The sequence below is a fragment of the Anolis sagrei genome, chromosome 5 (assembly GCF_037176765.1).
Source record: "Anolis sagrei isolate rAnoSag1 chromosome 5, rAnoSag1.mat, whole genome shotgun sequence".
Lineage (NCBI taxonomy): Eukaryota > Metazoa > Chordata > Lepidosauria > Squamata > Dactyloidae > Anolis > Anolis sagrei.
Window position 1 is genome coordinate 177,944,431 of NC_090025.1, and position 25,195 is coordinate 177,969,625.

Consider the following 25,195-nt stretch of genomic DNA (forward strand, 5'->3'; position numbering starts at 1 on the left):
CCCCCCCCCCACCCACCGCTACCATTTACACCATTAGCACTATGCACCTGAGTAGTGGATAGGCGATGCTATGTGTTATTCTGCCTCACGCAGGAATATATCTTAGTTCACCCCTGGAAGGATACCAGCAGCAGCATGTGGCATTTTGTAACCGTGTTTGTTTAGCATGTGCAGCTTGAGCACAGGCAAGTTTCAACAACCCAGAAGAAAATCCAACACCCATTGTTCCCCCATCAGTGCTTTAGGGAAATATATCCTGCCAATTCTGTCATTTTGCAGTGTTCAGATATCAGGTCTCTGGTTTAAAATTGCTGCCTATTCTTCTTTTCACATTCAAACTCCTTCAGCTAAAAACAGGATTAGGTCTGCCTTCTTCTCTGACAGCTGCATATCAAGAAGTAGTCAAGTAGCAATTTGATTCCATGGCAAGCACTTTGTCTCTATTTGCAAAGCAACCGTGCCTGCCCAGATATGTCCAATCCCACAAACTTGAAGACACATAACCGTGTTAGTCTGGAATATCAATATCTTATAGCTCCTTTGAGACCGAGGAGAATAAGTGATAAGCTTTTGCAGACTTAGCCCACTTCTTCAGATGCATGCAAGATCCCTTGGAACACTGTCTTTGTAATTGGCTGCAAGAGTTTTAACTGCGAACAAAACATTATAAGCCTGCAGTGAACTTTTGGGAAAATGAGGATTTTGATTAACTTGAAATAGATGGAGTCCCCAGTGGCACAGCTGCTGAAATTGCTGATTGAAATGTCAGTGGTTCAAATCCAGGGAGCGGGGTGAGCTCCCGCTGTTAGCCCCAACTTCTGCAAACCTAACAGTTTGAAAACATGCCAATGTGAGTAGGTCAGCGGGAAGGTAATGGTGCTCCATGCAGCCATGCTGGCCACATGACCTTGGAGGTGTCTATGGACAACACCGGCTCTTTGTCTTAGAAATGGAGATGAGCACCACCCCCCAAAGTCAGACATGACTAGACTTAATGTCAAGGGCAAATTTTTACCTTTAGCTTGGAATAGCTCTGAAACAGTTTTAATCACAGGGAAGAGTAAAAATAAAATAAAACAAGGAAAAAAGATGCATGCTATAATGCTACAAAACACACTCTCCTGCCATCTGCTTCATTGGTGCCTGTAGGCTCACAACAGAGCATGAGACACAGCATGAGTTGGAAATGCAACCATGTCATGCAATCCTCTTCCAACATTTACTGAGGATACACATCCCCAGTGTTCAAAAGGGGGTGTAACCTCAGTAAATGTTGGAAGAGGATTGCATGACATGATTGCATTTCCAACTCATGTTGTGTCTCATGAACTATTAGGGGTTCTCCTAGGAGAGTTACAATTAGTTATACCTTTGTTAGTTGGAAAAGGAAATTGCAAGTGGCCCATTATTTTAGCTTTTCTCAACCTGAGGTCAGGACCCTTGGGGGGGTCATGAGGGGGTGTCAGAGGGGTCACCAAATACCATCAGGAAACACAGTATTTTCTGTTGGTCATGGGGGTTCTGTGTGGGAAGTTTGACCCCATTCTATCGTTGGTGAAGTTCAGAATGCGCTTTGACTGTAGGTGAACTATAAATCCCAGCAACTACAACTCCCAAATGTCAATTTTCCCCAAACTCCCCCAGTGTTCATATTTGGGCATATTGAGTATTTGTGCCAAGTTTGGTCCAGATCGATCATTGTTTGAATCCACAGTGCTCTCTGGATGTAGGTAAACTACAACTCCAGAAACTCAAGGTCAATGCCCACCAAATCCTTCCAGAATTTTCTGTTGATTATGGAGTTCTGTATGCCAAGTTTGGTTCAATCTCATTGTTGGTGGAGTTCAGAATGCTCTTTGATGGTAGGTGAACTATAAATCCCAGCAACTACAACTCCCAAAAGACAAAATCAATCCCAGCCCAACCCTATCAATATTCAAATTAGGGCATATCGGGTATTTGTGCCAAATGAATGAAAATATATCCTGCATATCAGATATTTATATTACAATTGATAATAGTAGCAAAATGACAGTTATGAAGTAGCAATGAAAATAATTTTATGGTTGAGGGTCACCACAACATGAGGAACTGTATTAAGGGGTCACGGCAATAGGAAGGTTGTGAAACACTGAATTAGGGATTAGGAGAGTTACAATTAGTTATACCTTTATTAGCTGGAAAAGGAAACTGCAAGAGGCCCATTATTTTAGACCTTTATTTGTAGGCAGGTAATTCCTTCTCTGGCTACAGCCTGGCAGTACATTGGAGGAAGACAGAATCCACATGTTGCCTAGGAAATGACTAAGAAAAGAGTGGTCCTTGCTCAGTTGCTGAGGCAACACTGGATGCCTTCTCTTGTTTCCTGCACAATGCTACCAGTGGGAGTGAACATAGCCTGGTCACCCGATAATGAAGGGATTGCCTTCAAGTAATTTCCAACATACTGCAACCATGAAGCAAGATTTTCTTTTTTTCTTTGCAAGATTTGTTCTGAGAGGGTTTTCTGTTGAAGCTAGAAGGTTGTGACTTGGCTAAGGTCACCCAGTGGGTGTCATCACCAAGCCAGGATTCAAAGGTAGGTCTGTTGGGGTTTTAGTCACAATTCAAACCACTACTCCAACTGGCTCTTTAAAAAATCAACATAGCATCCTTGTTCTAAATGCTTTTCTGCAGTGTTGTTGCACTATGTTATATGTCAGTCAAATGTCATCCCACTTAAGGCAAAACAAATCATCATAATTAGGAGGCAGTCACATAAGAAACATTAAAAATAAATATATAGTACAAACCACATATATCCATGATTTCATTTATCCAAGTGCAACAGAATATGACCTCTCTAAGCATTGTCTAGGTCCTCCAGCATAACTCTGTAATATTCTTGGACCAGAGGTCCTTCATTTCAAGAGGGTTTGCTAGAACCTATATGGCTATTATTTAATTTTATTACAGAACCATAAATGAAGCACCAAGTTGCTGTGAGTTTTCCGGGCTGTAGGGCCATGTTCCAGAAACATTCTCTCCTAATGTTTCACCCACATCTATGGCAGGCATCATCGGAGGTTTGAAGTCTGTTGGAAACTAGGCAAGTGATATTTATACTATATCTGTGGAATGTCCAGGGTGGGAGAAAGAACTCTTGTCTGTTGGAGGCAAGTGTAGATGTTGCAATTGGCCACCTTATTTAGCATTGAATGGCCTTGCAGCTTCAAAGCCTGGCTGCTTCCTACTTGGGGAAATACTTTGTTGGGAGGAGCCTAGTAGGCATGGGCAATCCATGGTTCTAAATGGTTCTAAAGTACTTACAAAACTAGGGGGTGCTGGTCCTTTGCTTCTACAGTGTTGCTAAAGTTCTGGTGGTGAAAATTTCAGAACTCTAACAAAACTTTCAACATTTCATTATTATATCAGTATTGGCAAATTTTATGACATAACCAATTAGGAACTGCCATTTATAATGAAATTTTGAAATTTTTGTTAGAGTTCTGAAATTTTCACCACCAGAACTTTAGCAACACTAAAGAAGCAAAGCACCAGCGCTCCATAGTTCTGTAAGTACTTTAGAACCATTTCAAACCATGGATTACCCATGCCTAGTGCCAAGTTTCCAACTGACCTCACAACCTCTGAGGCTGCCTGTCATAGATATGGGTGAAACATTAGGAGATAACACTTCTGGAACATGGCCACACAGCATGGAAAACTCACAGCAACCCAGTGATTCCTGCGTGAGAGCCTTCAACAACACATCAAGCACCAAGTGTTAGCAATGTTTTCCTATCCAGGCTCTAAAACCACTCAACATATCTAAACCAATCACTCAAATGCCTACATTATTTGGAGAAAAAAATGAAATAGTTAAATGCATGACCTACAAAGCCAATCTGTTATGGACTACAAGCTCAATCATGGACAGCCAGGGATTGCTATCCATGCATCCGCACCTAATGTACTATCAGAAGTTAGCTGATGGATGCATGTAGTTCAAATAATCAAGGAAGAAAATGTATGCAAGAACAACAATACAACTATTTGAATAGCAGGTCCTTAGCTAATCAAATGCTCGGGAGACAATAGAAGGAGAAAGTAAGTGAAAGAAAATGACAAATCTAAGTAAGCTGGGTCATGTCTGTTCCCAATTAGCAGCGCTTTTAGTGCATCCTTTCTTTTCTAACCCATCTCCTGCAGAGATGTTACATTTCTAGGTTTCTGTTAAGCCCATCAAAGGCAAGGAGTGATGTAGCTGAAAATGATGGAACCTGACATGAATGGGTTTACTGAGTCCTTGAATGGGAGGTTGCCATGCTCCATATTTCCAAAGATGATGAAAAAATTAATCAGGCTTAAGGAGTCATCAGTTCAGTCAGTTAACATTGCTCTGCAGTGAAAGGGAGGCTCAAGGAAGGGTGTGCCAGCCTTCCAACCCTGTCATCTATTGGAAAAGATTATGTACATTGCTGAAAAGGTGTGTGTGTGTGTGGGGGGGGGGGGGGTTGAATAACCCCTCAGGGAAAAATTGTTTCAACACACTGAGGAGTTTGCTGATGTCTTGGCACACTAGACAAAACCAGGCACAATGATGCAGAACACCTGGGCTTGACAGTACATGAGTCGTACTGTTTTACACAAAGACAAATGCATTGTTCTTTGGTAGTCCTGTGGTTACAAAAATCATCATCAATTTGCCTTACAAACTGTACTCCATCTGTATACACACATGCCATCTCCCCATTTACCCATAATGATATAGTTGGACTTTTATCAAAGTGAACATGTGCACCGCTCCATAAAACCTCAGAATTGTTATGAATACTAGGGCTCTAAGATTGGATTGGGCAATTTTCCACTGGATAGGTGAAGAAGCTATCTGGAACCATCTCTACATACAACCAACTAGTGTGTGTTTGTTGTGGGTATGTGTAGTATCATCACTGGAGTTCAGTGGCCACCACAATCGGGGCATGGTAGCTCCCTGCTCCTGATGCTTCTGAACAAATTCAACAACTGGGTTGCTGTGAGTATTTCAGGCTGTATGGTCATGTTCAAGAAGCATTCTCTCCTGACATTTCCCCCACATCTATGGCAGGCATCCTCAGAGGTTATGGAGTCTATTGGAAAATAAGCAAGTGGGGTTTATATATCTGTGGAATGTCCAGGGTGAGAGAAAGAAATCTTGTCTGTTGGAGGCAAGTGTGAATGCTGCAGTTAATCATCTTGATTAATATTGAAAAGCTTTGCAGCTTTAAGGCCTGGCTTATTCCTGCCTGGGGGAATTGTTTGTTGGGAGGTGTTAGCTGGCCCTGATTGTTTCATGTCTGGAATTCCCCTATTTTCAAAGTGTTGTTCTTTATTTACTGACCTGATTTTAGAGTTTTTAAATACAGGTGGCCAGACTTTGTTCATTTTCATGGTTTCCTCCTTTCTGTTGTCCAGATGCTTGTGGATTTCAATGTCTTCTCTGTGTAGTCTGACATAGTGGTTGTTAGAGTGGTCCAACATTTTTGCGTTCTCACTCTAGCATCCACTAAGACAGACAAAACAGAGAAGCCATTGAAATCCATAAGCATGTGGACAATTTCTAAAGAAAGGAGGAAACCATGAAAATGAACAAAATCTGGCTACCAGTATTTAAAAAACTCTAAAATCAGGACAGTACATACAGAGGAACACTAAAAAAAAAAAACCCAGGGGAATTCCTGATATGAAACAATCAGGGTCAGCTAACACCTCCCAACAAAGGATTCCCCCAGACAGGAATCAGCCAGGCCATAAAGCTGCAAGGTGATTAATTGCAGCATTCACAGTTTGCCTCCAACAGACAATAGTTCTTTCTCCCACCCTGGACCTTCCACAGATATATAAACAAACATCCCTTGCTTAGTTTCCGATATATCTCATAACCTCTGAGGATGCCTGCCATAGATATGGGTGAAACATCAGGTGAGAATGCGTCTGGAACACAGCCATACAGTGATTCTGGCCATGAAAGCCTTCGACAACAAATTCAACAACAACTGTTATTTCTCTTTACCATACAAACAGCAAACTGGCAGGATGGAGTATTTCCTTCCCTTCAAAAACAGGATTCAACACAGAAACTGTTTGTGTATAGCCAAAGTTTCTAGACTGCTCACTTCTGTTTCAAGGCAAGTGAGAATTTCCCAGAACAACAGTTTCTCCCTTTTGGATAGAAGGGCCAAATATTCTTTCACCACTTCTAAGGTCTGCAGTCAATCTGAGTTATATTTCGCATAGCACAGAATTCTATTTTTTCCTGCAGGAGTAAGACATATGATGTTCCTTTTTCCTGACTAGAACTTTCTGGATGAGTTTTAAATTTACAAGGCCTACTTGGGATCTCTGGGTATATGGCAGGAAAGTGTTTATGGCTAGGAAATAATGTTACTGGAAACAGCCAAATTCATATTTCTCCACTATATATGACACTATATATCTCCTCATTTGTCTGCACAAGTGTGTTTGTGCAATAAAGATGCATTCATTTAAGCCTACAATAGACAGGTCATGGATTCCCTCCAAGGCCACCCACCACATTGCCTTGAGCACTCTTTCACCTGCTGCTAACCCCAGTTATCTAAGATTGTAATAGCTTTAACCCAATTTCTTTTCCAGCAGGCTGAGTATGCAAAGAGATTTCTTTTGGAACAACTAATCTTAGGGCTTAAAGGCAATGGTACGGGGTTATGCTATTGCAGCCTCTAGCTTCCAATCTGAAAACACACATATTTCTCACTTCCAGTCTGAAAGCAGGCACCCCCATATGCCAGATCTTCCCTTTCCTCTTTAGAGAGCTGGACTCCACCCCCATCCTCCCACTCCCATCCTCCCAGGCTCTTCCCTTTGGCAAACTGCTAGAGCAACAGCCGTGAGTCGCTTGGCAGCGACAAGATCCTTCCACAGAAATAAAGTCATTTGCAGGAAATCCTCAAATCTTTGTAGCAATGTCAGCTTGACATGCGAGGGGAAAGCTGCCAAGCTGTGGGTGGCATCATCATGCCTGGCAAAAGGCAAGCCTGGAACATGTGTTTTTATTCATGACATTTGTTACAATATCTTGCAGTAAAAGCAAAGAGGATCTGAGCTGCCAAACCACCATTCCCTGGCATGAATTGTCCATTTACTAAGTTAATACAGTTGGCCCTTCTTATCCACAGATTCTTCATCCAAAGATTCAACTATCTACAGCTTGGAAATGTTTTTTTTAAAGCAAACCTTGATTTTGCGTTGTTGTAGGTTTTTTCGGGCTATATGGCCATGTTCTAGAGGCATTCTCTCCTGACGTTTCGCCTGCATCTATGGCACACATCCTCAGATGTTGTGAGACCCAAGTTTGTCCATGCCTGAGTTAACCCATTCTGAAAATTTTCTTTGCTAACAAGAGTTCAGCACCACAATGGACCCTTTCTACCATTAAAAGTAACTGTCATTATCACAGACAGCCTTGGAAGATAACTCCTAGGTCATGAAATGAAACCACCATGTGTTTAGATGTACGTGTATGTTACAAGAACATCAATTTAGATAAACAAGAGGGCTGTGAGTCTCCACAAAGTGTTGTGCTGATTAATTTGTTGTTTCTAAAGGAGGATTTCACAGAGAAGCAGTCCACCTATGACTACTGACCAAGGCAATTCCATTATTGCTCTGAATTTGTTAATGTTGTGAGCCACTTTGGGTATCAATTGAGTTAAAATCAGGATATCATCATTATCATCATCATTTAATTGACAAGGCATTGACATCTCCGGCCCATCCTCTGTTCGGATATCAGCCAGCAAGCCAATGCCTTAAATCAAGAAATAGCTTCCTACAATCTAAAGAGACAATTGCAGGAACACCTCAGCAAACAAGAGTCTAAAAGTGGCAGGCTAAAACCCAGAACCTCAATCAGTGGCTGATACCAGATAAGAAACTCCCTCCTGGGCACACAGAAAATTGGGCAACCTGGGAGGCACTGAACAGACTGCACTCTGGCAACTGAGGATGCAGAGCCAACCTTAAGAAATGGGGCCACAACGTGGAGTCCACGACATGCGAGTGTGGAAAAGAGCAGACCACATACTACAATGCAACCTGAACGTTGCCACATGCACAATGGAGGACTTTCTCACAGTGACACCAATGGTACTCCAAGTGGCCAGCTTCTGGTCAAAGGACATTTAGAATAATGCCATATTTTTAACTTTCTCAATTGGCACGATACATCATCATCATCATCATCATTATTATTATTAAATTGTTTGGGATAACAGTGGGGCGGGGGGAGAGACCTATTATCTTTGTACTCCCAGTAGGTATATGATTGGCCACTGCAGGACAGGTCACACTGTGCCAGATGAACCTTTGGCATAATCTAATAAGGCTTCTCTCACATTCTAATGAACAGGTCATGAATCTTAAAATGAAATGTTTACATCAAGGGAATTTTGCATCACTTACCATAAACCCATCCAACACAGATTACTTCAAAGACAGCAAGAAAGAGTAGGCATGTTCCACTGGCTGCATAATAATCAAACAGCTGAAAGATATACATCCCACCCTGCAAAAAAGAACAATCAGGAACCATCAGACTGTGTGCAAAGATTCTTTTTTTAAAAAAATAATCTTTACTGAGTATTTATAAAGAGAGAGAAAAACAAAACAATATATATATATTAAAACCAAGAGAGAGGGGGGGAAAAGATAGAAAGGAAAGAAAAAAAGTGTAGTAAAAAGTGAAATATATGATTTTGAACACCGTGTGCAAAAGAAAGAAAGAAAGAAAGAAAGAAAAGAGAGAGAAAAGGGAGAGAGAAAGAAAAAATGTAAGAAAAAGAAGCGATATATAATAGACATACCCATCAATTGGAAACAACTTAAAGGCACACAACAATAATACATAATATATAGTTTTTACAGACTCAAAAGAAGGTATGTGTTGTTTGGTTTCCATAATTTTCACCATATTTACTACCCTCCTTGGAACACATTTCAATTTGTGATTATTTCTGAAATACAGCCAAATGAGCCAAAGCACCAGAAAACCATTCATAATAGCAGTATGTGAGAATGTGGTTGACAGAAATCCCAAATTATAAATTCCTCTTTTCTGCCTTCCACTGACCTCCACTTCTCACCTCAGTGACCAGAAACAAGCCAAGTAGGTAGCAGATCACTGCAATGGCCAGGATGAGCAGCTCCCGGCGCCCTTTCTTACGGAAGACTTCTGGGAACATATCCACGATGGCTGTGACCAAGCTCTCAACACAGACAAACTAGGGAAAGAAAGCATATCAAGAAACCCAGGTTTCAAGTTATAAGCCCTTTCTTACAAACTATGGTTGTTCAAACATCTATAGTCATGTCCCAAAGACTCTGGTTTGGACCTTTTCTGCAATGATGGAAATACTTTGACACTGGCACATGCTGAAATCATCATCATCATCACCACCACCATCATCAACAGCCACAAGAAAAGCCAATGGTGGCTTCCATATAAATGGATGATGAATCTGCTCCAGTGTATTGTCAAAGGCTTTCATGGCTGGAATCACTGGGTTATTGTAGGTTTTTCGGGCTACATGGCCATGTTCTAGAAGCATTCTCTCCTGATGTTTTGCCTGCACCTATGGCAAGCATCCTCAGAGGTTGTGTGGTCTGAGGATCTCACAACCTCTGAGGATGCTTGCCACAGATGCAGGTGAAACATCAGGAGAGAATGCTTCTAGAACATGGCCATGTAATCCGAAAAACCTACAACAACCCAATCTGCTCCAGGTTTTCTCCCAGACTTTTAAAGGAACTACTCATATTGGTGAACTTTATCTTCCAAACAGGTTCACCACCTTTGAGAGCTTAAAGAGAGCTCTATTAAAATTTAAACCATGAGTAGATTTACTGACAGGAGAGCCACCAGCTGACAGTGAGAAGAGTCTGTAACTCTAATGGTAAGCGAGCATATGTTTGTGCACTTCAAGATCTGTAAATAACGCTCTCTCAGAAACTCTGGAGAACACCTGTCAGCACTTTGTCCTATAGTCAATATGCAGTCTAATGGACATTGCAAATGCTCTCCCTCCTTCCTTTCCTCTTCTAGTTTATACATTCATTCATTCACTCATTCCAAGCTGGCAAACATGACTGTCCTTTTCTCCCTAGTTCAGGACCAAGTTACAGCTTTCTGCATTGACATACTTGACTGTCCAGCCCCAAGAAGATCAGCATAATGAAGAATAAGCAGGACCACAGCTGAGACACAGGCATCATGGTTACAGCTTTCGGGTAGGCGATGAATGCTAGGCCAGGACCTATCAATCAAACAAAAGTCAATAAACAGCTGTTTTACTGATCTAAGGATGGGGAACCTTCAGATGTGGTTGGACACAAATGGCCATCATGACCATTGTCCAGGCTGGATGAGCCTGATGGGATCTGGTGACCAATAGTATCTGGAGGACCACTCATTTCCACAGTCTGGTTTAATCCAACATGCCTTATATGCACTGGCAACAGGAGTACACCCATTCAATCAAGAATAATTTGGTAACTTCATTGGGTCAAAGGGCCTACTAGGATTCAGACCAATGTGGTTTGTCTTACATACAGTGTATATAAAAAGCACGATAGAAAGTATGTTTTATCCATATACTCATGTCTCCTCCTGCCCCCCCCCCCCTTTAAAGATTTTTCTAAACAATCCTTTTAGTGCTACCTCTATTTTCTATCCTGTCTCTAATGCAGGGATTACCAAACTGTAGTCTACATGCTCCTCTGGGTTTGTAGAACTGAGAATTTCTGAACTTAGCCTTGCACTTGATTTATTTAGATTCCCTGGTGATGGAGATTGAGGTCATTTTAATCAGAACTAGAATATCAAATAGCCTAACAAAGCTAAGGACTAGTGTTTGAAAAATGTGCAATACAATACATACACATTGAAAAATGTGTAATACAATTGATTACAAAAATGTGTAATCAATTAGTTTTCAATAAATAATGCAAGCAGGATTTGACACCTTTTTTTTAGATGTACTAATACATTTGTGTGTATGTGCATTCACGTTGTCTGTGGAGAGAAGGTAGCCTCGTGAATTTCATAGGTGGTGCAATAGGTTAAATCCTTGTGTTGCTGAACTGCTGACCTGAAGATTGGCAGTTCAGATTTGCAGGATGGGGTGAGCTCCCGCTGTTAGCCCTAGCTCCTGCCAACCTAGCAGTTCGAAAACATGTAAATGTGAGTAGATCAATGGGTACCACCTTAGCGGGAAAGGCAAAAAATGCTCCAAGGAGTCATGCCAGCCACACAATCAGGAAGTGTCTATGGACAATGCAGGCTCCTCAGCTTAGAAATGGAGATGACCACCTCCCCCAGAGATGGAGTTTAACACCACCTCCAGAAGCTGGAGATGAAAGGGGAAGCCTTTGCCTTTGTCTGTGTATTTGTGTTCATTGTATTTCACTGTAACGAGGCACTGAATGTTTGCCTGTGTTTGTTTATATGCTGTAATCCACTCTGAGTCCCCTTGAGGAGAAGGACAGAATATAAATAAAGTGTTATTATTATTGTTGTTGTTGTTGTTAGGCAAGGAATTATAGCTACTAATTCACAAATAAATAGTTAGTTCACCTCCCACAAATAACTAATAATGTCAGAAATGGTGGGTAATTTTTCTATGTATACTACTGACAACATTTACAGGGCTTCTTCAAAATACTGGGAAGAAAGGAGATGCCTACTCCTAAGATATCAATCTATGGCTTATATTTTCCCATTTTTCTTGCTTCTGTCACCAGAACCGACTGCTTACCTGATTCTGCAACGTCAGAGATGGGGACACCCTGTTCTTTTGCCATGAAGCCCAGTACAGAGAAAATAGCAAAGCCAGCCACAAAGCTGGTGGCACTATTCAAGAAGCACAGCATAAAGCAATCCCTGTTGGACAATTCCAGAAAAATCAAGTGAGATATAGAGAGCATTATTAGGCTAAAATATAACCATGTTGGGAATAGAGTATGTGGATTTATGTAATTGGATCCCTGTATTTTATCTCATCATTCAAGAAATGGGTTTATACACTCCAAAGGTTGGCATTACCCAATGGTACAGCAAACACTTTGCGTATGGAAGGTTTCAGGTTTAACCTTTGTATCTCCAAAAGGTTCTGGGAAAGTGCCTAACTGCTTCAAGGATATGATAACACTGCCCAATAACAACAACAACAATTATTATTGGTGTTTTAAGCCTCTTCCATGAGGTTATTTCATAGAATCATAGAATAGAATCATAGAATCAAAGAGTTGGAAGAGACCTCATGGGCCATCCAGTCCAACCCCCTGCCAAGAAGCAGGAATATTGCATTCAAATCACCCCTGACAGATGGCCATCCAGCCTCTGTTTAAAAGCTTCCAAAGAAGGAGCCTCCACCACACTCCGGGGCAGAGAGTTCCACTGCTGAACGGCTCTCACAGTCAGGAAGTTCTTCCTCATGTTCAGATGGAATCTCCTCTCTTGTAGTTTGAAGCCATTGTTCCGCGTCCTAGTCTCCAAGGAAGCAGAAAACAAGCTTGCTCCCTCCTCCCTGTGGCTTCCTCTCACATATTTATACATGGCTATCATATCTCCTCTCAGCCTTCTCTTCTTCAGGCTAAACATGCCCAGTTCCCTAAGCCGCTCCTCATAGGGCTTGTTCTCCAGACCCTTGATCATTTTAGTCGCCCTCCTCTGGACACATTCCAGCTTGTCAATATCTCTCTTGAATTGTGGCGCCCAGAATTGGACACAATATTCCAGGTGTGGTCTAACCAAAGCAGAATAGAGGGGTAGCATTACTTCCTTAGATCTAGACACTATGCTCCTCTTGATGCAGGCCAAAATCCCATTGGCTTTTTTTGCCGCCACGTCACATTGTTGGCTCATGTTTAACTTGTTGTCCACGAGGACTCCAAGATCTTTTTCACACGTACTGCTCTCGAGCCAGGCGTCCCCCATTCTGTATCTTTGCATTTCGTTTTTTCTGCCAAAGTGGAGTATCTTGCATTTGTCACTGTTGAACTTCATTTTGTTAGTTTTGGCCCATCTCTCTAATCTGTCAAGATCGTTTTGAATTCTGCTCCTGTCCTCTGGACTATTGGCTATCCCTCCCAATTTGGTGTCGTCTGCAAACTTGATGATCATGCCTTCTAGCCCTTCATCTAAGTCATTAATAAAGATGTTGAACAGGACCGGGCCCAGGACGGAGCCCTGCGGCACTCCGCTCGTCACTTCTTTCCAAGATGAAGAGGAAGCATTAGTGAGCACTCTCTGTGTTCGTCCACTTAACCAATTCCAGATCCACCTCACCGTAGTTTTGCCTAGCCCACATTGGACTAGTTTCCTTGCCAGAAGGTCATGGGGGACCTTGTCGAAGGCCTTACTGAAATCCAGGTACGCTACATCCACGGCATTCCCTGCATCTACCCAGCTTGTAGCTCTATCGAAGAAAGAGATCAGATTAGTCTGACATGACTTGTTTTTGATAAATCCATGTTGACTATTAGCGATGACTGCATTTGTTTCTAAGTGTTTGCAGACCACTTCCTTAACAATCTTTTCCAGAATCTTGCCCGGTATCGACGTGAGGCTGACCGGACGGTAGTTGTTTGGGTCATCCTTTTTTCCCTTCTTGAAGATTGGGACCACATTGGCCCTCCTCCAATCTGCTGGAACTTCTCCCGTTCTCCAAGAACTCTCAAAGATGGTTGCCAATGGTTCCGAAATGACTTCCGCTAGTTCCTTCAATACTCTGGGGTGTAGTTGATCTGGCCCTGGGGACTTGAACTCATTAAGAGCGGCCAGGTATTCCTGAACGACTTCTTTCCCAATTTGGGGTTGGATGTCCTCCAAACCCTCATCCACTCCATCTTGCTGAGGTTGAAGACTCTCTTTTTGTGAGAAGACCGAGGCAAAGAAGGCATTAAGTAGTTCTGCCTTTTCCCTATCCCCTGTCAGCATTGCCCCATCTTCTCCTCGAAGAGGTCCTATCGCCTCCTTGTTTTTCCTTTTTCTACTGACATAAGAATAGAAGCCCTTTTTATTGTTTTTAATGTCCCTGGCAAGTCTGAGCTCGTTTTTTGCTTTAGCCTTGCGGACCTTTTCCCTACAGGTGTTGGCTATTTGTTTGAATTCTTCTTTGGTGATTTCTCCCTTTTTCCACTTCTTGTGCATGTCTCTTTTGTGTCTTAGCACAGTTAGAAGTTCTTTGGACATCCATTCTGGCTTCTTTGCACTTGTCCTATTTTTTCTCTTTGTTGGCACAGTTTGCAATTGCGCCTTGAGTATTTCACTCTTGAGAAATTCCCATCCATCCGTAACTCCCTTGTCTTTTAGTATCTGTGTCCACGGAATGCTGCTCAGCGTTTCCTTCATTTTTTGGAAATCAGCTCTCCTAAAGTCCAAAATGCGGGTTTGACTTGTCTTAGTTTCGGCCTTCCTTTGTACCTCAAATTGCAGGAGCACATGGTCACTTGCCCCTAAGGATCCTACCACTTCGACCGCATCGATCAGGTCCTCCGCATTTGTTAAGATGAGATCAAGAGTAGTCAATCCCCTTGTTGCTTCTTCTACCTTCTGGACCATGAAATTGTCTGCAAGGCAAGCGAGGAATTTGTTGGACCTTGTACTCTTGGCCGAGTTTGTTTTCCAGCAAATATCGGGATAGTTGAAATCGCCCATGACTACTACATCTCTTCTCTGTGCCTGTTTGGTCAACTGTTGGCAGAAGACTTCATCAAGTTCTTCCTCCTGGCTTGGGGGTCTGTAGTAGACGCCTACAACGACATCTTTTTGAGTCCCAGTTCCCTTGATTCTTATCCAGATGATTTCAAGCTGGTTTCCCAGATTGCTGTCTTGAATCTCTTCTGTAGCATAAGAGTTTTTGACATATAAGGCTACTCCGCCTCCTCTCCCCTTTGTTCGGTTTCTGTGAAAGAGGTTATACCCCTCGATATCTACATTCCAGCGATAGGAGTCATCCCACCAGGTTTCAGTGATCCCTATGATATCATATTTGTGGTGTTGTGCTAAAAGTTGGAGTTCGTCTTGTTTATTTCCCATGCTCTGTGCATTAGTGTAAAGACATGTGAGCCCCTGAGATCTTCCCCTGAGCTGTTTAATTGGGATTATTGTGCTTTGGGTACTTGGTCCTTGTTGTGTTTGTGCAGCCCTCCGTTTAGCCTTCTGGCGATTCCCAGATATTGTGGGTAAAGTAGTGTTCGCAAGGCTGTTGTCCCCCTCCCCCGGTGGACCTAGTTTAAAGTGCGTCTAATGAGGTTTGCGAGTCTGTGAGCAAAAAGGTGTTTTCCTACTTGTGTGAGATGCACCCCATCCCTTGCCAGTAGGCCATCCTCCTGGAAAAGCAGGCCATGGTCGAGGAAGCCAAAGCGTTCCTCCTGACACCATTTTCTAAGCCAGTCATTGACTTGTACTATTTTTCTGGCTCTTGTGGGTCCGTGTCTTACAACAGGGAGGAGGGATGAAAAGACCACCTGTACATTACATTCTTTTAGCTTTGCTCCTAGAGCTCGAAAATCATTTGTGATCTTTTGAAACGTATGCCTTGCAGTATCATTGGTTCCTACATGAATCAACATGAGGGGAGGACGGTGATAGGGCTTGAGGAGCCTGGTGAGCCTCTGAGTGATATGGTGTATTTTTGCCCCCGGTAGGCAGCATATTTCTCGAGCCATCCCATCTGGTCTGGAAATGACAGCTTCCGTTCCTCTAAGGAGGGAGTCGCCTACTACCAAGACCTGTTTACTTTTGGGAATGACAGGGCCCCTTTTGTGCATTGTAGTGTGTAGGTCTCCAGAAAAGTGATCCTGTTGGTGTGAATTGTGTAGGTGAAAAGTGTTGTCCTCCTCCTCGACATCCCCGGTGCATTCGTCAAGGACAATCCATTGAGATTCGTCCAAGAGCCTATGGTTCTCCTGTATGTGTTCCTGTTGCACCTGGTCTACGGTTGGGGATGGTACACCTGCACGATTGCTCAAGTGTGAATGTTGTGAAGTGTTGGGGGCTGATTTGGGGGCTGATTCAGAAAATTGCATTGTTTAGATTGCATCAGCTGGAGTGTCTTAGCTATGGTTATCATAATTTTCTATGGATGAGCAGATGATGATTGGTAGATGCCATACAATCTGTATCTTAAAAACCAATAAAGAAAAAACAGTGCCATTTTTGGAATCAGCAGGTCAAATATACCCAGAAACAGGTCTAACATTCGAGGCACCAAAATGTGTGTTTGTCATGGATGAGCAGATGATGACTGGTAGATGCCATACAATCTGCACCTTAAAAACCAATAAAGAAAAAATAGTGCCATTTTTGGAATCAGCAGGTCAAATATACCCAGAAACAGGTCTAACATTCGAGGCACCAAAATGTGTGTTCGTCAGTGGAATTGTACAAGGATGAGCTAGAGTCAAAGATCCAACTCAGTACTGGAAGTATCCCTCAACATACTCGCATACAAAAAAAGAGAAAGAGATAGTGCAATTATACATACACATATTGATATAGTGGCCATCAGACCAGAACAAAGCCATGTGCAGCAAGCAAGCATCAAATCATATCTAGTTAGTAAATGGCTTTTCACAATTAATGAAGGTCATTGCTATATGACTCACAAGTCTCAGTGAACAATAAGCAAGTCCTTGGTTTTAACATGATGTCGATAAGGGACGAATGATCTCGAACAATTTGAAAAGAATAATAATGATAATGGGAAAACTAAGGCTCAAACCCTTGGTGGAACAGTCATGGACACAAATATTTATGAAGTTGTTGCGGAATGTAATTTTCTGCCATTTGAGCTTTGGAACTCATTGCCACAGAATGCCCATGCTATGTATTTGTTCTTTTACCAGTGATGAGAATGAACTCATCACTAAGTGGTTGGTGGTGTTGCTCATACCCATAAGAAGGGAATCAAAATAAGGAACCTTAAAGTTAGGCCCCAGGTGGCACAGCAGGTTAAACTGCTGAGCTGCTGAACTTGCTGATCAAAAGGTTGGTGGTTCAAATCCAGGGAGCGGGGTGAGTTCCCACTGTTAGACCGAGCTTCTGCCACCCTAGCAGTTTGAAAACATGCAAGTGTGAGTAGATCAATAAGTACTGCTTCTGCAGTAAGGTAAGGGCAGTCATGCTAGCCACATGACCTTAGAGCTGTCTATGGACAACAGCAGCTCTTTGGCTTAGAAATGGAGATGAGCACCACCCCCCAGAGTTGGACACAAGTAGACTTATCATCAAGGGAAACCTTTACCTTTACCTTCTAAAGTCCGGACTAAAACCCAGTTCTGATTCACCACCTCAGCAATGGCAGCCAGAAGACACTGCTAGATACACCAAAGCAATGAGTTTTAAAGGTTTCTTTTCCAAGTTTTGAGGGAGAAGCCATGCAGTGATCCTTACCGATAGCAATTGTTGTTGTACTTGTTGTAGCTGCCCAAGGCTGTCAGGCATCCTTGGCAAATGGCATAAGAAAAGAAAATCTGAGTTCCTGCATCCATCCATACCTGGAACAAGAAATGGAGTAATAATTTCCAGATTCAGGAAGCAAAACAGGTCTGGCCTGGTCTGAAAGTACATCATTTTGAGTTTTTAGTAACAAATCCTGCTTCCATGTAAGTTCCAAAAATAATGGCATTTTTACACCCATCCAGACATATTTACTTCAGCAAGAATTTTGAGGTAATGTAGCATCATAGCACAAGGTGGCCATGTGCTTTACTTTAAAGAAGGCAGTACTCTTCTCGAGGAATGATCCAGATCAAGTCCATTTTGGAGACCAAAAACCATAAGAAATAAAAACAAGGCATGGACAGCAGAAAAAGAAGGATGCCGTGTCCCTTATATAACACACAATTAAAGTGCTATGGTCACGGCAACATGCTACACAATACTGGGATCTTTAGTTCAGAAAGAGGTACTGAGAATTCTCAGCCAGAAAGCTCTAGTGCTTCACCAAACTGCAAATCCCAGAATTCATTACGATGTAGCCATGGCAACTGAATCGCCATCATGACTATATAATGTGAAAGGTCCTGCAATATTTAGATATATTCTATAAAATAAACTTAAATCTATGTTTTCTTCCCAGATAGTGTATTAATACAAGTGAAAATTTACTAGCATTCAGATGATCCAAAGGGTTGGTTAAATTGGGACTAACATTTTAAATTTGAATCTATATGTATAAATTGGCAAACATGATTTTAATGCCGGTTTTGCCCTCTTTCCCTTGTGTTTTAGTTGTACATTTATTCTTCAGAGAAGATGTGAAGACATTAATGTAGCAATGCAGAGAGTGGCAAGAAAAGAAAACATGTCTGTTTATGTAAACAGGTTTATTACAATAATATAGGTAAAGATGGGCCAAAAGTCGAAATGGTGATTCAATATTTAATAACTAACTCCTTTTTGTTCTTAATTTACAATACTGTAGCATCATATACAGTTTGCAAATCAAGTAAACTTGGGAAGGTGGAAAACAATCATAGCATCTCCCCTTCTGTTAATTTAGCTGTTTAACTTCTTAATCTTCCTAGCAAATGCAGGAGGAGATGTATAAGGAGAGCTACCCTGCCTGTTTAATTTGTAGATGTCAACTGGTTGCCTTGAAGCCAAGAAATCCATCATCCAAATGACATAAGAAAGTAGGAAATCCATCATCTAAAGCAGGTATGGGAAAAACCAGGCCTGGGGCCAGATGCAGTCCCTTGAGCTCTTTTTCAGCCCCCTCCCCCCACCATCCTTCCTTCCTTCTCTTCCCTTCCTCCTTCCCTTCCTTTCTTGCTGCCCTCTTTCTCCCTCCCTCCTTCCTTCCTTCCCTTCCACCCTTCCACCCTTCCTTCCTTCCATCCATCCATCCATCCATCTTTCCTCCCTCCTTCCCTCCTTCTCCTTCCTTCCATCTTTCTTTCCTTCCCTTTTGTCTTTTCTTCCTTCTCCCTTCCCTCCCCCCTCCCTCCATTCCCTTACACTATTCCTTCCTTCCTTCTCTTTTTCCTTCCTCCTTGGGGATGTTTAGCTGGGAGAAGAGAAGGTAGAGAGGGAATATGAGAACCATGTTTCAAGATTTAAAAGGGTGTCCCATTGAGGAGGATGAGGGGGGAAACTGATTTTCTGCTGCTGTAGAGACCAGGACGCAAGGGAGCAATGGTTCCAAATGGCAGGGAAAGAGATTTGACTGAAAAGATTAGGAAGAATTTCATGAGAGTAAGAGCTGTTGGAGAGTGGCATAGGCTGCCTCAGAGTGTGGTGGAGTCTCCTTCTCTGGAGGCTTTTCCACAGAGGCTGCCAATTGGGAGTGCTTTGATTGTGCCTTCTTGCATGGCAGGGGGTTGGACTGGATGCCCTTGGGGGTCTCTTCCAGCTCTAGGATTCTAGATCAGGAGTAGGCAATACGGTGTCTAATGGATACACCTTTTGTCTCCCATCCACCGTCTCATCCTGACCAAGGCCAATCCCTTTGGGATCCAAATGTTTCCTATCTTTCCTTCACTTTCTGCCTCCAAAAGAGAAGAGGGAGGGGAGGAAAGGGCAGGGAGGGGAATTGCAGAGAACCCCCTTCTTCCCAAAACACCCACTCTGCTCTGGCCCACCATGCAGCCCCCAAGTTTAAAAGTTTGCCTGATCTAAAGCATGCAAGAAAGTCAAATGATGCCCCCAGATGGCTTGAAACTTAAATATCTTCATGAGCAACACTTCAAGTAAGAATCTCCTTCTGCATTCATGCAATCATGTCCTGCTTTTCATAATCCTCTCCTCTGTCAGACGCAAACAAAGTGTGACCATGAAACTTAAATGTTTTGATCACTGTGTCTGAAAAGCCTATCCTTTGCTCCCCATCAGCGCCTTTTAAAAATCCAGGAGCAAAAAATTTGGATCCTTCAACAAGTTCCTATTCAAACTTAAAGCTGAATTTATTAAAAACATTTTTTGCTTGAATTGTTACATTTTGGCTCTTCTGTAATTAATGGTTTTAGCGGGTTTTTAAACTTACAGTTTGCATTGTTGCTGCATTGATACCTTGGGAATCTACGTGACCAGAAAACAGGGCAGACACATCCTCAAAAGTAGGGGATAGAAACATATTAATTTTCTCCCTGACCCCAACATCTTCCTTTCAAAATATTGCAAGGTGCACACATTTACAGCCAGGTGGGTATTTATCACTGCTAGCTTCATTGTTGTGGGACTACAAAAGATACACACACACACACTTCTGATATTTCAGATATTTCCCAACAATGCAATTTTTCATAGTGTTTCTTGTGCTGGAGCCTCTCCTCTCTTGGGAGAAAGACTGATGTTATCCATGAGAAACTCAAGCCGATCCCACTAAATTAAAAGAGACATTATCTTTCTCTTTCTTAATCATTTTCACTTAGGGCTTGGTGAAACCATCTGTCAGGTGCTGAATATTTCATAGAAGAGGCTGCATGTCCATATTTTTAAATGTTCTGCCAAAAGCAGTGCTCACGCTACCGTGAGATGCCTGCTGCCCTTTAAAAGGGGCGACTGGCTCCAAGGCAGAATGCAAGGGACCGCTTAACAAGAAACAGGCTTGCCCTCAGTGACCTGATTAGCCTTGTCCAGCATTCAAAAGCCTTTATCTGTCAGATGAATAATGGGAAGCATACAGTCAGCCCTCTGTATCCAGGGATTCTGCAGCCACAGATTCAACCAACCATGGCCTGATATATGAAATGAAATCCTTGGTTTTACAATCTATATAAATAAAAATGTAAATCTCCGTTCGTGAATGACCTCAAACCTCCCAAAATACTTCACCGATTGCTTCAGGATTTGGACACAACATAGCATTCAAACAGGTGAATGTTTTTATATATTCCCATACCTACTATTATATAGATGTCACACCTATGACAGGTAAAAACATGCATGGCATCAAAACAGCGCCATCTGCTGGATGCCCAAGCAACACATTGTGAAACAACCCCATCAGGGCCAGAGCCACCATTAGGGATCCACTGCCTGGGCACCCCCCACCAAACATGCCTGTCTACCTCCCTCCGGAGCAGAACCAGGAAGAAAAAGGGTGGCGGGCCAGGTAGGAAAATCCAGGCTGGGGAGACAGGTGGCGCACAGGCCGAAGGTGGGAGAGAAGCAGGTAGGCAAGGAGGTAGGCCCAGCTTCCATAGTCTCGCACTCTGCTCAGCCTTGCCCGGCACCACCTCATGCTCACGCCTCCAGGAAGACTGGAGGCTTAGAAGGAAGGAAGGATTGAATGGTAGGCTTGGCTTTACTTTAGGCCAACCATACTCAGTGCTTGGCACTCCTCCTCATGGCCTCCATCCCCGGTTCACTCTGCCCTGTCCCTGCCCCCAGGTCCAGCCAGAGCTGAAGGATTGAATGGTAGGAAGGGAGAGACAGATAGGAGGGAAGAAAAGGGTTTCTCCAAAACACACTGATCATTATTATATAGACCAGTATCATTGTTATTAGTATCATTATTATATACACCAGTATCATTATTATATAGATCAGGGGTACTCAAACGAAGGTCCAAGGGCTGCATACGGCCCTCCAAGGTCATTTACCTGGCCCTCGCTCAAGGTCAACCTAAGTCTGAAAGGACTTGAAAGCACACAACAACAACAAACAACAACAACAACAACAAGCCTACACTTCCCATTTAAATACTAATAAGCTTATATTTGTTAAAATTGTTCTTCATTTTAATTATTGGATTGTTTTTAAGTGTTTCTTGCACTACAAATAAAATATGTGCAGTGTGCATAGGAATTCATTCATGGTTTGTTTGTTTTTTTCAAATTATAATCCGGCCCTCCAGCAGTTTGAGGGACTGTGACTTGGCCCTCCATTTTAAAAGTTTGATGACCCCGATGTAGATTATATAGGCCAATATTGTTTTCGGGGATTCTGGATGCTGAAGTCCAAAAATGTAATATTTCCAGGTTTTGCATAAAATATCAGGAAATACCAGGTCAGAACTTCCCAGTCCTGTCCATCAGTTCTTTACTGCTCTCAGGTGGAAGTGTCCAAATGCCTTAGGGTGCTTCTGCACTGTATAATGCAGTTGGACAGCATCTTAACCAGCATGGCTTAACGCTATGGAATTGCAGTTCAGAGAGGCACCAGTGCTTTTGGTAGAGACACATGGCAGCAAAAGTGACATCAAACCGCATTAATTCTATAATATAGATCAGGCATGGGCAAACTTGGGCCCTCCGGGTGTTTTGACTTCAATTCCCACCATTCCTAACACTCTCAGGCCCCTTCCTTTTCCCCCTCAGCCACTTAAGTGGCTGAGGGGGAAAAGGAAGGGGCCTGAGAGTGTTAGGAATGGTGGGAGTTGAAGTCAAAACACCCGGAGGGCCCAAGTTTGCTCATGTCTGGTGTAGATGTACCCTGACTCTTTGTGACTTTATTTTGGATCATTAATCAAATGAGCCCAAAAGACAGAGTCATCTTAACAGCAGTGTTATGGCTTGAGAAGCACAGTGGGGAACTATAGCTCCCCAGATATTTTTGCTTTGGAATTCCCATCATCCCTTACACTTCACTCGAGATGATGGGAAATGCCAGTTTCCCAGTCCCAATCTAAAAAACCCCACCAGTGGAGATGTATCCAACTCCCTATTTACTACCTTTTAGACAAAAACAGAATATGCTTTTTTATTTTAGGTGAGATTTAATGTGTTGTTTTGCTGCCGTTTTAAACCAATATTTAGAATGACAGCTACTTCTATAAAGCCCAACTCACTGTGTGTCTGCCTGCCATTGTAATTTTCTTTAACTGTATTTGATTGTATTTCACTGGGATTTTTAAAAAACATAAACCACTCTGAGTGCTCTGAAAGCAGAAAATAGGTATCAAATAGCGACGACAACAACAATCACAAGAGCACTATTTTGAGTCTTATGCCTCACTTCCCTAGTTCCTCATTTACAGGTTTTCATTCCTATCCTAAAATTGTTTTTGAGATTGGGTACATAAAGGGCCATTCGTTATTGATATTGCATGTAATGAGATGACGTAGAATTCTTAAAGAATCCTCCATCGGTATGTTGGATTCATGTGTGGACCACGTCTTGCCACATCTTGCCACAGTAAATGCTGCATTTACTGATAATCTTGACTTCAGGCACTCCCATTACTAAAAAGGAGGTAGAAAGACAAATCAGCTAGATTCCTCCCTTTCCCAAGAAATGTGCTAGCTGAATCTGTAACGACTGAACAAAACGGAATTCAAGAGAAAAACACCTCAACATTTTTCATCTGTCTGCATTCATTGGTAAATTTTCTGGTGGTGCAGTGGGTTAAACTGCTGAGCTGCTGAACTTGCTGACCAAAAAGTTGATGGTTCAAATCCGGGGAGCGAGGTGAGCTCCTACTGTTAGCCCTGGCTTTTGCCAACCTAGCAGTTTAAAAACATGCAAATGTCAGTAGATTAGCAGGTACAGCTTTGGCAGGAAGGTAATGGCACTCCATGCAGTCATGCTGTCCACATGACCTTGGAGGTATCTACAGACAACACTGGCTCTTTGGCTTAGAAATGGAGATGAGCACCACCGTCCAGTCAGACACAACTAGACTTAATGTCAGGGGAAACCTTACCTTTATATTTACCTTACTATGGTTTTATTCCCCAGTGTTCTATGAATATATTATTTCTCTGGGCATGAAATACACATTAAGAATGTTGGGATGTTTCCCTTGGAAATTCAAGCAAAAGGAGTTCTACCAATGTTTTCAGTAAGGTCTGTTACTGAGGAACATCTTTGGCTTCTGGGGGCATGACTGGTCTTTTTTGACCAAAATAAAGGACTTCCAAGGTCTGGGGGGAGGTTTCATGTGCTACCTCCCTCCAAAATCTAGAATTCACCCACTCCTCTTTTAGAGGGAGTTAATGATGGAGTTTCTTAAAAGCAAAATACTTGAGTCCCCTTGGGCAGATAGGTGCAGAATATAAAGTTGTTATCTGAACACAACAAGATTAGTACACAGCAAACAAGATCACTATGCTGGTTGTTGTATTGGAGCCTTATTATTATTATTATTATTATTATTATTATTATTATTTACACAACAAGATTAGTACACAGCAAACAAGATCACTATGCTGGTTGTTGTATTGGAGCCTTATTATTATTATTATTATTATTATTATTTACACAACAAGATTAGTACACATCACACAAGATCACTATGCTGTCTTTTTTTATTGAATCACATGTCACTTACCAAGTGCCTAGGACTGTGTGATATATCAGTGAATAATGCATGCAGATCCGAGATTTTTTTAAGAGTGGGCCAAGGTCTTTAGGCACTGCACCCAGTGTGCTGATCACCACTGGGATCACCTTTACTGGCAGTTTGATCTTTAAATCCTTGTACCATGTCAGCTTTTCCAGTTGCTTCTCGTCAATTCTGCTGTCATCTGGGATTGCAACATTGACAAGCCATACTTTATTTTTCTCCACGATAGTGAAGTCAGGAGTATTGTGCTACAAAACACTTGTCAGTCTGAATTCAGAAGTCCCAGACTAGTTTGATGTGTTCATTTTCTGTAACTTTTTCAGGCTTGTGATCCCACCAGTTCTTTGTCGCAGAAGAATGGTATTTGTGCCACAAGTTCCAATGAATCATCTGAGCAATGGTGTTGTGCCTCTGCTTGTAGTTTGTCTGATTACACTGTTCTACAAATTTTCAGTTTTTCTCAGTTACGGAAACGAAATGTGCTGTTTCTTAATAAATTTAACATGCTGAATTCAAATATAATAATTAAGTGTGTTAATTGGCTCTGGTTTTTATGCAACAACTATTTCAAATTTCTCCACAATAGGTAATTCGTTAATATTATGATAATGCACTTAACCTTACTGCATGTATATAAACCGTGAATATTTACTAAATTTTAGTCAAATTATATTGCCAATAGTTTATACATGAGAATTTTTTTAATGAGTCTATTGTTTATGTTTGTGCAGCAAGAAACTATATTAGTAGGCCTAATGCAGTTGAAAAGTCTGAAAGTTTAAATGTCGCTTTAATCGTGACTTTAGTTTATATCCTGTTTGCTTCTCTTGACTTTTCTTTTGTATTCAAGGAAAGGATTGTCTCTTACAATGCTCCAGCAGTAGTCTGACAGCATTGACGGA

The 25,195-nt window shown here is 42.0% G+C and overlaps 1 protein-coding gene across 1 annotated transcript in view; it reads right to left on the reverse strand.

The window, feature by feature from the left end:
- The window catches only part of LOC132775789 (sodium- and chloride-dependent betaine transporter-like), a 97,073-nt gene that overhangs the window by 24,987 nt on the left and 46,891 nt on the right, over window positions 1–25,195 (reverse strand). Inside the window, exons 8-12 of the mRNA XM_060776748.2 lie at window positions 17,456–17,559; window positions 11,814–11,938; window positions 10,201–10,313; window positions 9,144–9,281; window positions 8,464–8,566 (exon numbers count right to left, since the gene is read on the reverse strand). Coding sequence (XP_060632731.2) covers window positions 8,464–8,566; window positions 9,144–9,281; window positions 10,201–10,313; window positions 11,814–11,938; window positions 17,456–17,559 — 583 coding nt within the window. The remainder of the gene's footprint in view (window positions 1–8,463; window positions 8,567–9,143; window positions 9,282–10,200; window positions 10,314–11,813; window positions 11,939–17,455; window positions 17,560–25,195) is intronic.